This window comes from Pavona decussata, unplaced genomic scaffold (genome assembly GCF_977016875.1).
Source record: "Pavona decussata unplaced genomic scaffold, jaPavDecu1.1 SCAFFOLD_184, whole genome shotgun sequence".
NCBI lineage: Eukaryota > Metazoa > Cnidaria > Anthozoa > Scleractinia > Agariciidae > Pavona > Pavona decussata.
The window spans coordinates 2,511,492-2,525,148 of record NW_028145593.1 but is presented as its reverse complement, the minus strand read 5'-3'; the positions used below and the strand labels follow the sequence as shown (position 1 = coordinate 2,525,148).

Here is a 13,657-nt window from a genome sequence, read left to right as displayed (position 1 = left end):
AGACAAACTCAATTTCAAAAGTTGGATGATAGAAACATAATTTATAGACTTCTAACTTCCCTTCCGGCCTTGTGGGGCATTGCTCGTAATAAGGAGACGCCAAAAAAAAAAAGTGCAACACATATCACAGCATTTTGTTTTACATGAACTTTATTCTTAATTCTTCTGAACTAAACAGTTTAGCAATAGCCCAATTTCGATATATTAAAATTGAGCCTGAAACAATAAGCATCACTGCGAGGCTCTGGGGAATAAACCAATATAAACTCTTTTTGTTTTAGGCTCAATTTTAATATATCGAAATTGGCTATACTATTCTTATCACAAAGTTACATTCTTAAAGTCGCATACTAATTTTGTCCTTCTTTTTTTTTTTTTTTTTTACATAGCACGGAATTAACGAGCGGCGATTCATGAACTGGGCCTAGTTGTTCACAAATAAAATAAAATAAAATTAAAATTATCTAAGCTGTCCGATCAGCCTTGCATTTGATTTACGTTTTATTCAACATTCCTGATCCTGATCTACACAAAGACCCGGCTACACTTTGCTGCTGTTTGTACAAGTGGTCCTTGCACCGACTCAAGAGTTACCTAGTTGTTCACAGTCCGATATAAGATGATCTTGGTTTGACGATAACTTTAATTGCAGTTTAATTACTAATCAATAAAGATTATTTGAAAGGTGTTTTGCCGCTTAATTTTGACTTAGACATTTCTTTACCATTAACTTAAAAATAGCATTTAAAATCATCTAAAAACGGAGATTTAATTCAAAAAAGGCGTTTCCCAAGTTTTCCTTTTTCCCCTATCCACTCAAAACGCCTCTAAACTTTTTTGAAAATGGCTTTTTTCTAGTAGACTTCTTCTGATATTAGCTGATATTACGTCACCTCTTTCGACATCCCCAGCCTTGTTCTCAGTATTCCTTGGCGCGCAGGTCGAACGTGACGTCACCCGATGAATTGGGAAGGTGCGACATGTAGCTCTCAGCTCGATAAGGACGCAAGACCTTAGCTAACGGCAGTCAAACGTTAATAAAAAAATAAATAAAAAGAAAATAAAAACTTCGTTAAAGATAAGGCTTCCGCTTTGAGAGATCAAGGCTGACAACTTCTTTTGTGAGTCTGTGAGTTTACTACATCATTTCATGATTTACTAAAAATGTTTCAAGTATTTTTACTGAAGTAAAGCATGTGGAGATTGATCGGCACTGTCTGTGTCTACTGTTTGAATATATGTGACATAATTTACTTTAAAAACCTAAACCTTTTTAGTAAATAGTAAAATGATTAAGTAAACTCTCACAGTCACCAAATTTTGATCTCTTGCAGCTAAAACCTTATCTTTAAGGGACTTTTCTTATTTTTTTTACGTTTGCCCTCGGTGAACGCAAGACCAAAACGTATAAAAAAAATCTTCATCTTCCCCGTCCAAGCGTAAACGATTATTTTCCAATTGAACAAAATAATATCTCTTTAGTATCATTTATACGAATTTTCGTCTTCGAATCGTTTTCTGTCTTTAACGGACGGCTGGAAGGAAATCGTTAATCCCAGTAGAAATATGTCTCGACGGAGATTAAGCACAAATTATACTAACTGGCATAGGCTATAAAGAAAGAAAAAGTTGGTTGAATTGCTCCACAGGTCTGCATTGATGTGCACGAGGCCGTCAGAGGTTGTAACTGTCATTCACATAAGAATAGGTACTGTCTGCAGCTTGTGGACCGCGCTGTTTCTGTGAAAAACAAAGCAACGCAAAACTACTGTTAGCTACTTTTGCAAACGTCTTCGGTGACTCAAAAGCTAACGACACATGCATTACTGGCTCTAATGTATCATGTTAGGACAACATACAGTAAAAGGCAAGATGCAAGTGCTCATGTAGGCATCTGGTACTGGATCAAAAGGATGAATAGAAAAGTATGATCACTTGTACCAGGATTCGGTATATATAAGTAGTACGGAATGAAACGTATACTGTTCGCTGCACAGTTGTTACATATGCCGGCATCCTTATACGTCAGTCGAAGTGAATATTTCTCTTCGTATACGAATACGTCATGTACAAGGACACATGAAACCACTATTTATTTGTTATTCTATGCAATGCAAGGTTGTTTATTATGTTGAACAACTGCAAAGTGGTATCCCCTGGGTATCTCTGAGAGAGATTCGCTACCCATGGAAATAAAAAGTAAAAGAAGGCCTATGCAAAAGCGGCTGACATTTTAATATTCTTTTGTTTGCTTTCCAATTAGCCCTATACTAACCTCATTCTTGATCTCGAAAAATCAAAAGAATATTTTACCTTGAACGAGGCTAGTGAGGCTGATTTGAATGCCAGCGAAAGAACATTAAAATGCCGGCCATTTTTACATTAGGTATATGAGCAGTTCTTACCCTCTTTTGATCTCGCTTGTACGCATGTGCAACATAACCAATCGATCCACAACACAGTAACAATTCCAAGCATCCCACAATGAGTATGATGACACTAAAGGCCTTAGCTCTTGACATTATTTGATCTTTGTATTTCTCATAAGAATACCAACTGAATGAACCAAGCTCATCTCCGGTGAATGCAGTGTGCACTGCCATACTGTAACACACCAGTAGCAGGATAGACATGAGGAGAGACAACACTGAGAACAGCAGGAAATCTGTCAACTAGACGTGCAAATACGTAAATGATCAGCAAGGAGCCTTTTCTGATTTTATTTGATTGAATGATTGATTGATTGATTGATTGATTGATTGATTGATTGATTGGTTGTTTGGTTGAATGATTGATTGATTGATTGATTGATTGATTGATTGATTGATTGATTGATTGATTGATTGATTGACTGACTGACTGACTGACTGACTGACTGATTGACTGATTAACTGACTGAATGACTGATTGATTGACTGACTGACTGGCTGATTGCAAGAGTGTTTGGTCGATTGACCGTCTGACTGACTGATTGGCTGACTGGCTGACTTACTGACTGATTGACGGATTGACTGATTGGCTGAGTGACTGACTGATTGACTGACTGACTGACTGACTGACTTACTGATTGACCGTCTGACTGACTGATTGACTGACTGACTGACTGACTGACTGACTGACTGACTCTCTAGCGACTGACTGACTGACTGACTGACTGACCATGGCTCAGATTGATTGATTGATTGATTGATTGATTGATTCATTGATTCATTGATTCATTGAAGTTTAAATGTAATGGTGATTATGAAAGACGAGAATGCAATTGTTTTCTGTAGTTGCTGTTGTTGTTTTTGTTTCTCAGGCACTCCCAGCCACAACGACATCATCAACAAACTTATTTAATTTACTTTTTTTTTTAACAACTTTTTTTTATTATATTAATTGTAACAAAACAAATAATAGTCAACTTACATAATACTTTTTAGTATTGTCCGCTTTCTCCATGTTTGAGTCGATAACTGCAATAGCAGCAGTGGCTGCGATCTACAAATTCAATAAATTCACGTTTATTTATCACATTCACATCCTAGGCGACCTCTCTTTCATACCGAGTCATTCAATATGGAGACGTCAGCCCATGACATACCTACATATTACAATTTGCTTTGTGATTGTTCATTCAACTGGATAGGGTTATATCAAAACACTGATTTGGTTCAGTGAAATGTCGAAGTTAAAATGGTCGAAATGTGTTTTATCATGATCACTTTTTTTTGAAATTGCATTGCTGAAACGTACGATGTTTCAGACGATGGGCTAGCTTAAAAGAACGAACATTGCAAAACCCTCATAATTAAATTCTATAGCTGTTATTTGCGCACTTTACTTAATATATTATTCACAAAAGAACTAGACCATTTCATCAGTCTATCTAACTGACTCAAAGAAAGCAGTCAAAAATTAATGCGACGTAGGTTCGGATTTTATTTTATAATTTTAATTTCATTTCTTGGTGATAGCCAGGTTAGACGATAAGAAAAATGATTCCTTTAGCTTTCTCAAAACAAGCAAATACTAAATCGCCAAACTTAGTCACGCCTTTGGTTTAAAAATAAATTCTTTGATTCCCGCTTATCGAAATTTTGATTAATTGGAGGCAAACACATGACAAGTTTGCATTGGCCTCGTGTGCAGTGAACATCTTAATAATTCATTACATAGCAGAAGTAGCTAATATGATAAAAAATATTTGAACAAATAATTGGTCAAATAGATCCTTTCCATTTAAAGAGAGAAATCTAGACTGTATATTGATTAAGTTCTAGCGAATTTATTTAAGATCAAATCTTCTGATGAACAATTTTTCTCTTTGCAGTACTATGAATTCCTGTAGCCTTATCATGTACTTCTAACATTAACGCTTGATAAACTCTGTGGAAAAACCCGTTGTTATACAAGGTGGTTCTAATTTTTGAGTCTGTCGATGAAATCCTCAAGTGTGACTATTCAAATGAAAGCTACTGAGCAGTACTTCCAAACTGTGAAATTTGTTTTTCAGTGCTCGCTAAGTCTGAAATTCAGTCAGACTCTTATAGGATTTGTTCTTGGTTATTCTCTGGAGGTTATTCATTAGGCATAAACTTTAGATCACTTACTACAGCACCAATCCATACACCCAACAGCATTACACTGGTCCAATGATCAACAGCAAGTCTAACCACAACTCCAAGAACGATGAGCAAACCACCCAAGACGCCATGACAGACTCCCAAGATCTTCAGGACGCCATCAAAATAAACGATACTCTCGTCTCGAACGCCCATTCTCCTACAAAAACTTACATCTCTTTACAAACGAAACTTGTTTGGCAAAATCGTCTATAGCGCTGGAGGAATGCGCGCATTTAAGTCATTAAGCTAATGTATAATACCCTAAGGCTGTTTTCATGACGTACACAAGGTGAAGTCAGCATCTATCATAGTAATAAGATGAATTGAATTTTGCAGTGATTGCGTGGTTATGTCAGAATTCCTTCACAGTCGAGCTACCAAGCGGGAGATCGTTGAGGAACTGGCTCCAGTTGTTCAACGCCCGGATAACTTTATCCTGTGGATAAGTCACTATCTGACAGTTTCAATCTGTGCAAAGATTTCAGTATTTCTTCTTGTACAAGCGAATATGCACACTCTGACCACAGTTAAGTTTGGGAGTGTACGAAAACCTTGGACAACGTTTAACGTGAAGTATACTTTAGACCCTGAATAGTGCCTTATCCAGCGGATAAAGTTATCCGGCCTTTGAACAACTGGGGTCTGATGGCTGAATTCCGAGCCAACCACTAATGGAATCCTGGCCCCAGTTGTTCAAAGAGCGGATAACTTTATCCAGTGGATAATTTGCTATCCAGCGGATAAAGTGTACTCCAACCAAAGCTCTTGGCACGTTTTTCACACACTCCCATACTTAAATTAGACAGACACGTCTACTTTATACACAAATTATAGTGCTTTAGGGAGATTAGTTGAGAATGTACCGAAAGTTGTTTTCAACCAATGGCAGAAATTATTGAAAATATCAAAACAAGCAAACACTACCTCACAAGGTATTGCTTTGAAACTCGTCATGTATAAATAAAACTTATGGTATGGTATGATGCATGTGGTAAGCGCGGTCTTACCTTCGAGCGCCTTAGCAATCTAAAAGTGCTTTACATGTAATAGGTTTTGCAGCGCACGGCCACATAAACTTCAATGACTTTTGACGATAGAACCAGGATGTCATGATCCTGATGGCTTAAGAAAAGATTATGAAAAAGAGAATTGCTGAATCTTAGGGGCAATAGGATATAAAGATTTAAAGGAAACTAAGATGAAAATTGCCACATGAGGTACAACACAGTACACTTTTATTTATCACGGTGTTTCTAAGAACCAACTCCAGCTTTTTCCAGTGTGAACGTAGAACAAAAAAGTACGGATTAAAAAAGGGGAAAATTAAGAAATACAATAAACAATTAAAATGATTATTAACAACAACATCCTATATAAGTTAAAACGTACCCATATTTACAATAATGTTAAGATCGGTTCACAAGCATTTCTGCCGTTGCCAGTTGCCATAAACGTCTTCTCTTTTGTCGGTATTGCGGGCATCACAGTCATCTCCCTTTATTGCGGACACCCTCGGGACCGCGAGTTAACTATAGTGTCCTTAATGTTAGGGTCCGTAATAGCGGGAATTTATTTCAGTAAAACGTCTGTAATCTGTTTTTTCCCGGGCATTTAGCTGCCCTTCGTATCATCAGGGTTTCCGTAATAGCGAGGTGTCCGCAAGGCGAGAGTTGACTGTATTAGGGAAACTGTCCACAACCTGCTAGTAAAATACGAAAAGGAGCCCCGTACATCCATTTTAGATTAAAGTGACAATACTCTCAATAACCTTTGAAGCCGCCTTTAATTATTCTTCTGCAAACGATTTTTTTAGGCGTTGGCATTTTCACGTCATTTGGCCGTTGCTTGGCCGAATCAGAGCAAATGTCCTACTCAAAGGACTTTGGTGCGTTTAATGAAGCCGCCTGTAGAAAGTTTCAGGAAACGGAATTTTGTTCCCCGAATTTAGTAACTGTTATTGGTTTTACTCGGAAATGCTAGATGACCTTTTCCAATTCTCGAAAGGAATTAGTTTCCCGTGTTACGAAATCATTTTTGATCTGACATTTTGCCAAAGAAACCAGCAGATCTTCTTGAGGACTAAATCCGAATTTATGACGCAGACCATCGGAACAGCCAATATCCACCAAAATAAACCGCTGGGTGTGCTCGAAATGAAGACGACTAAATAATCTACATGCGTGATTAGTTAATCATCGATTGCAGAGCGAAAACTGATCATTTCGAGAAGGTGGAAAATTCAGCAAAGTACGCGGCCTATTTGAAAACAGAACTTATACATTCTTATTATGACAACTATTATTAATTGGGTATTTACTAGGAAAATCTAGGCCAATTATTTTTAGTTCGGATGCACCGTATCGACCTTCAGTTCAATGCTGTTATACAAATCTGAATGAAAATATATAAATTGGCTGGTAAATACAACATTAACATAGCTATAGCTAATTTCAAATACAGGTGTTTATTATTACTGCGCCTTTCAATAACATGCAAACTCTGAATTTCAAAACCCAACGATTTGGGTGTTTTACTGGCGTCAATCAGAAACCGACAAAATGCATGGATCAAAATCCACCAATCACAGCTTTTAAATGTGCCTTTTTGAATCCCCCTGAGCCTAACTTTGGGATGATCCAGATCAGGATCAATGATCTAAGATCACTGGGATCATGGTTCATCAAAGGAACCAAGGAATCCACTCTGGGCAAGGATTCCTCGGTTTCTTTGATGCACCATGATCCGAGTGATCTTGGATCATTGATCATGATCTGGATCATCCCAACTGGAACACACCCTTAGTTTTCTCTTCAGCTGCAGTGATTAACGGCAGTGGAAAACGAAATGTTGGTTACTGAACTTCAGAGTCCGCATGCCAGTGCTGAGAGGCGCAGTAATTACTGAAAAAATTATACAAAGAAAACTAATCTTATAGTTCAAAATGGCGAGAGGTTTAAGAACGCCAGCGTTAGTCTACAGCTGGGTCTACTTTAAACTAGCGCATGTTTGTTTGTGATGGATAAATCAGGTACAGTCATTCAACAGATAGCATCTAATGAGGGCGGTCCAATTTTGTTGGGAAAATGCCGCTCATATCAAGAGAAGTGCTGACCCCAGATCATGTGATGGTGGTAGCATGGTTTCGCTGTCGCCCCAAACGTCTCAATAGATCTGTGCTTTGCGTCTCCACTTCATCGGTCTTTGCTCTTCCCTCACTAGATTCAACAACTTTGCGCCAGCGTTCACAGGACAGAATCTTCCGAAATTCTCGTCTAAATGCAGGGTTCATCCCAGCATATATAAAGGGATTAATAGTATTGGACAAATAAAAGAGAAACATGCAGAACAGTTCAACATTTCGCGGCATCCTTGCCACGAGATGAAACCGGCGGAAAATAACGATAATCCAAAACGGAATCCAGCAAATCATGAATGCGAACACGACTGCAAAAAGGGACTTACTGACTTTGATTTCGTGACTACTGATGCCTCCTTTTCTTTCACATCTTTGCATTCCTTCCAAGGCGGTAGGTTGACTTTGGAGAGTTGCAGACGCAGATGCATTGTGTTGTCGAATCACCTTCGCGACTTTTATGTAGCTGACAGTAGTCATAATCAGTGGTGTTAGAAAAACCAGGGTGAGGACAATAACGTAATGAATAGTTTTGCCGCTCTCACTGAGGTGGGCAATGGAGCATTGGGCATAACCTGGAACGAACTCCCATGCTTGAAGACCAAGTAACCGTGGAACGGCTATGTAACAAGCAACGAACGTCCACACAACAGCGAGTAGAGCGCGAGACTTCCGCATTGAAAACAATTTCCTGTATTGCTCGTCGGACTTGCAAATTCTGACATAACGATTAACAGCTGTTAAACCCATAGTCATCGGAGAAACGTAGACAACAAACATGCTGAAGAAAGCGTGAAGTTGACAAACTGTTCCGCCAAAAACCCATTTGCTGGATATCAACACACCCGTACCAATCGGCATCACCAGAACAGCGGATAGCAAATCGCTGACTGCCAAAGCGATGATGTATAAATTTGTTGTCGTTCGGAGTCGCTTGTTCTTGTAAACCGAAATACAAACCAAGGTATTTCCGGTTAAAGATAAAACATTTAAGATCACAAGCGAGGTGATCTCTACAGTGGTTAAAAAGACACTACGAGAGCTCAAATCATCCGCCATGGTGCACTTCTCAGTAAAGACCAGTAAAGGATACCCCCTGTGGGTTAGAGGGAGGAGACGGCTGACATTTCAGACTATTCTAAACAGAGTACCAGGATTTTCAGGGGGTGGGAGAGGGGAACGAGGAACTGAAAGATTTTGGCTTTGATCCCGATACATGTAGTCAATCAAAATCATTTCCAGTTGTTTCAAAGGTCAATATGAGCCGCTCAAAGGGTACAAATATCTATTGCGGTGAGGACTGCTAGATTTCACTAAGATTTGCTGGTCTCAACGCTAAATTAAATGAACATCCGCTAGACGAAAAACACTTCAAATAATCAGACAATAGAAGTAGGTTACTTTCCATGTAAGCCAATACATAGTCCGAAATTATAGCATAAACATGCATGAGCTAAATGACTTCAAATTCATTTCGTAGTTCCAACGGTCACTCAGTGTCATGAAAAGCCTTTGTGTTACATCCAATCAGCCTAACCCCAAGAAGCCGGAACGTTCGAGAGGATCTGATGATCGTCGCTGCTTCAGGCCTTCCTCCCCCTCTCTCCTTGGGTCAGGCTTGATGCTCAGGTTGAATATATTGGTGTTGATATTTCTTTCAGACTTGTGAAGGCAATATTTTAACACATTTGAACAATTTCGAATTGAATGGTCTTTGTATCGTTTGCAATTAATACTTCAACTATAAGTGTTTATCACGTTTCCAATTCTTAGTTTCCAAGAAAGTCATATTACTGAGCATATTACCAAGTTGATATACTCATTATGTACAACCTGTCCCCTCAATATATGTATTGGGCTTATCATATCTAAAATTTTCATAATAGAGCTCCAGTGCCAAAATATATATACCTTGTCACACCGAATAGAAGACTGTCTATGTGGGTGGTCTATGTATAAAACTTGTTACCATACCTACACTACGCTTGTAACCATTTCAGTATCAAGCTTCCAACTGTAATAATCACAAAAAACCGGCGTGACAATAAAAGAATAAAATAGTCACCGTAAAAGAGTTGTTACCAAATATGAAACTTTTTTTACCATATATAACTGACTCTTGTGCCAATATATGAATCTGTATGGCTACCACTAATAATTGCTGTGCCAACAACAAAATATATAACTTGTCGTCGTGTTGAAATTATTCACGCAACTTTTTTTTGCTATAAATATATTTTCAATATATGTTCTTGTTTGCATCGGTGAGCGTGATCAATGATTTTTTCGTCAGTGATAGCCGCGGAGCAGAAACTGATCGTTTAACAGTAATCGAGAGATCGTTCTTTCAAGAAAAGAGTTAGGAATTTAACCAATCAACGACAATAGTATGATAAAGATGCGGACTACATCGAACCTTTTGTTCTTCAGAAAATAGGCGAGTTTTGTGCGTGTAAAGGTTTGTGAGATCGTGAGTAAGGGAATAAAGAAAACAAGGAGAATTCTACTGTGTCTGTGAAAACGTGATTCAATCGTAATCCATACAATAATTGTGTTGGAAGCGAATCTCAGGGTTCACAACAATCGTATAAAGATACATCTTGTGACCCGAATATACTTGTCACCGTATTTCTTAAGGTTACGGTCATGTTTCGCGAGTGCCTTCAGGGAAATCGGCTTGCGTACGGGCGCTGCTTTCGATAAAACCAGGGAAAACTATATATCACTTTAAAGCTAATAAATTGAAGTTTGCAAAAATATCAATGTTTTTTTTATTTTGTTAGTTACATAAGCGCTCAGAGGCCTGCAAACTCAATACTAGCCACGTGTACTTAACTGAATTACCCACTCTCACGTAAAGGCGCACAACCAAACAGACTGCACAATATCAATCAGGAGATAATAGGCTAACAAAATGTGTCAGGCTTTTTCTTTATTACGCGGGATGCCCTGAAGGGGCATACCGTGTCTAAAAACGGGTCGATTTCTTTTTTTTCTTCCTCGTAGTCACAAATCGGTACATTAATTTATTACGCGGGATGCCCTGAGGGGGCATACCGTGTTTAAAAACGGGACGATTTCTTTTTTTTTACGCGGGATGCCCTGAAGGGGCATACCGTGTCTAAAAACGGGTCGATTTCTTTTTACGCGGGATGCCCTGAGGGGGCATACCGTGTCTAAAAACGGGACGATTTCTTTTTCTTCGTCGTAGCTTCAAATCGGTACATTAATTTATTCATTAAACTCACCCCTCTCCTACTCGGGGTGTATTGTTCTGATTGTCTTCAACAGAAGCAGGCCAATCAAAATCCATTCTTGTCGCTTACATCGCGAGGGAGGGGACCCACTCACCCCTACCTGTGTGACGTCAACGCATCATTTGATCTATTTATTAAAAACGGATTAAATTTGGCACCATATTGTTTATAACATGTTCTGGACTCAAGTGTGCCGTTTTCAAACGGAAATTTCACCATTTTGAAGCGGCAAATCAAAAGAATAACTTCTAAGAAGCACTCGACATTTAAAACGGTAGAAATTGGTGAGTTCATGGCGAAGGAATCGTGCTTTGTTTGACAGTCCTTGACAACGACGCGAGACAAAAAAGAGGTCATTGAGAAGCTTACGTTATCGTAATGGAATTCCACACATTTCCGGTGAAAGTCTGAGTCGCGTAACACAAGGAAAACAACGTAACGCGATCGTCGTGACTCAAACTATTCCATCAGCAAGGATAGATTTATCAATCGGCGAAGCATACAGTTGGAATAAATGAATGAGCCCCAGCATCACGCGTAATGCCAGTGTAGCAGGCATCTTGTTTTTCTTCCTCGTAGTCACAAATCGGTACATTAATTTATTCATTAAACTCTCCCCTCTCCTACTCGGGATGTATTGTTCTGATTGTCTTCAACAACAGCAGGCCAATCAAAATCCATTCTTGTCGCTTATATCGCGAGGGAGGGGACCCACTCACCCCTACCTGTGTGACGTCAATGCATCATTTGATATATTTATTAAAGACGGATTAAGTCGCGCCATATTGTTTTAACATGTTCTGGACTCAAGTGTGCCGTTTTCAAAGGGAAATTTCACCATTTTGAAGCGGTAAATCGAAAGAATAACTTCTAAGAAGCACCCGACACGTAAAACGGTGGAAATTGGTGAGTTCTTAGTGAAGGAATCGTGCTTTGTTTGACAGTCTTAGGCCACGACGCGAGACAGAAAAGAGGTCATTGAGAAGTTTACGTTATCGTAATGGAATTTGACAAATTTCCGCTGATAGTCTGAGTCGCGTAACACACGGAAAACAACGTAACGCGATCGTCGTGACTCAAACTATTCCATTAGCAAGGATAGTTTTATCAATCGGCGAAGCATACAGTTGGAATAAATGAATCAGCCCCAGCATCACGCGTAATACCAGTATAGCAGGCATCTTGTCTTCCTCGTAGTCACAAATCGGTACATTAATTTATTCATTAAACTCTCCCCTCTCCTACTCGGGATGTATTGTTCTGATTGTCTTCAACAACAGCAGGCCAATCAAAATCCATTCTTGTCGCTTATATCGCGAGGGAGGGGACCCACTCACCCCTACCTGTGTGACGTCAATGCATCATTTGATATATTTATTAAAGACGGATTAAGTCGCGCCATATTGTTTTAACATGTTCTGGACTCAAGTGTGCCGTTTTCAAAGGGAAATTTCACAATTTTGAAGCGGTAAATCGAAAGAATAACTTCTAAGAAGCACCCGACACGTAAAACGGTGGAAATTGGTGAGTTCTTAGTGAAGGAATCGTGCTTTGTTTGACAGTCTTAGGCCACGACGCGAGACAGAAAAGAGGTCATTGAGAAGCTTACGTTATCGTCATGGAATTTGACAAATTTCCGCTGATAGTCTGAGTCGCGTAACACACGGAAAACAACGTAACGCGATCGTCGTGACTCAAACTATTCCATTAGCAAGGATAGTTTTATCAATCGGCGAAGCATACAGTTGGAATAAATGAATCAGCCCCAGCATCACGCGTAATGCCAGTATAGCAGCCATCTTGTTTTTTTTTTTTTTTTCTTCCTCGTAGTCACAAATCGGTACATTAATTTATTCATTAAACTCTCCCCTCTCCTACTCGGGATGTATTAATCTGATTGTCTTCAACAAAATCAGGCCAATCAAAATCCATTCTTGTCGCTTACGTCGCGAGGGAGGGGACCCACTTACCCCTACCTGTGTGACGTCGACGCATCATTTGATCTTTTTACTAAAAACGGATTAAATTTGGCGCCATATTGTTAACATGTTCTGGACTCAAGTGTGCCGTTTTCAAAGGGAAATTTCACCATTTTGAAGCGGTGAATCGAAAGAATAACTTCTAAGAAGTACCCGAAATTTAAAACGGTGGAAATTGGTGAGTTCATGGCGAAGGAATCGTGCTTTGTTTGACAGTCTTAGACCACGACTCGAGACTGAAAACAGGTCATTGAGAAGCTTACGTTATTGTAATGGAATTTTACATATTTCCGGTGAAAGTCTGAGTCGCGTAACACAAGGGAAACAACGTAACGCGATCGTCGTGACTCAAACTATTCCATTAGCAAGGATAGTTTTATCAATCGGCGAAGCATTCAGTTGGAATAAATGAATCAGCCGCAGCATCACGCGTAATACCAGTATAGCAGGCATCTTGTTCATTAAACTCTCCCCTCTCCTACTCGGGATGTATTGTTCTGATTGTCTTCAACAACAGCAGGCCAATCAAAATCCATTCTTGTCGCTTATATCGCGAGGGAGGGGACCCACTCACCCCTACCTGTGTGACGTCAATGCATCATTTGATATATTTATTAAAGACGGATTAAGTCGCGCCATATTGTTTTAACATGTTCTGGACTCAAGTGTGCCGTTTTC

The 13,657-nt window shown here is 39.2% G+C and overlaps 2 protein-coding genes across 2 annotated transcripts; both read right to left on the bottom strand.

The window, feature by feature from the left end:
- Positions 1-124: 124 nt before the first annotated feature.
- On the bottom strand, positions 125-4,868 carry LOC146462942 (uncharacterized). The gene is made up of 4 exons (XM_085085168.1): positions 4,596-4,868; positions 3,412-3,483; positions 2,406-2,672; positions 125-1,740 (listed from the first exon to the last, which is right to left on the bottom strand). The coding sequence occupies exons 1-4, from the start codon at positions 4,761-4,763 to the stop codon at positions 1,675-1,677; spliced, it is 573 nt and encodes a 190-aa protein (XP_084941294.1). The 5' UTR covers positions 4,764-4,868; the 3' UTR covers positions 125-1,674.
- A 955-nt stretch (positions 4,869-5,823) lies between these two features.
- Positions 5,824-9,770, bottom strand: LOC146462941 (melatonin receptor type 1C-like). The gene has a single exon (XM_085085163.1). It carries the CDS (start codon positions 8,800-8,802, stop codon positions 7,729-7,731), a length of 1,074 nt encoding a protein of 357 aa, XP_084941289.1. The 5' UTR covers positions 8,803-9,770; the 3' UTR covers positions 5,824-7,728.
- Positions 9,771-13,657: the final 3,887 nt, after the last annotated feature.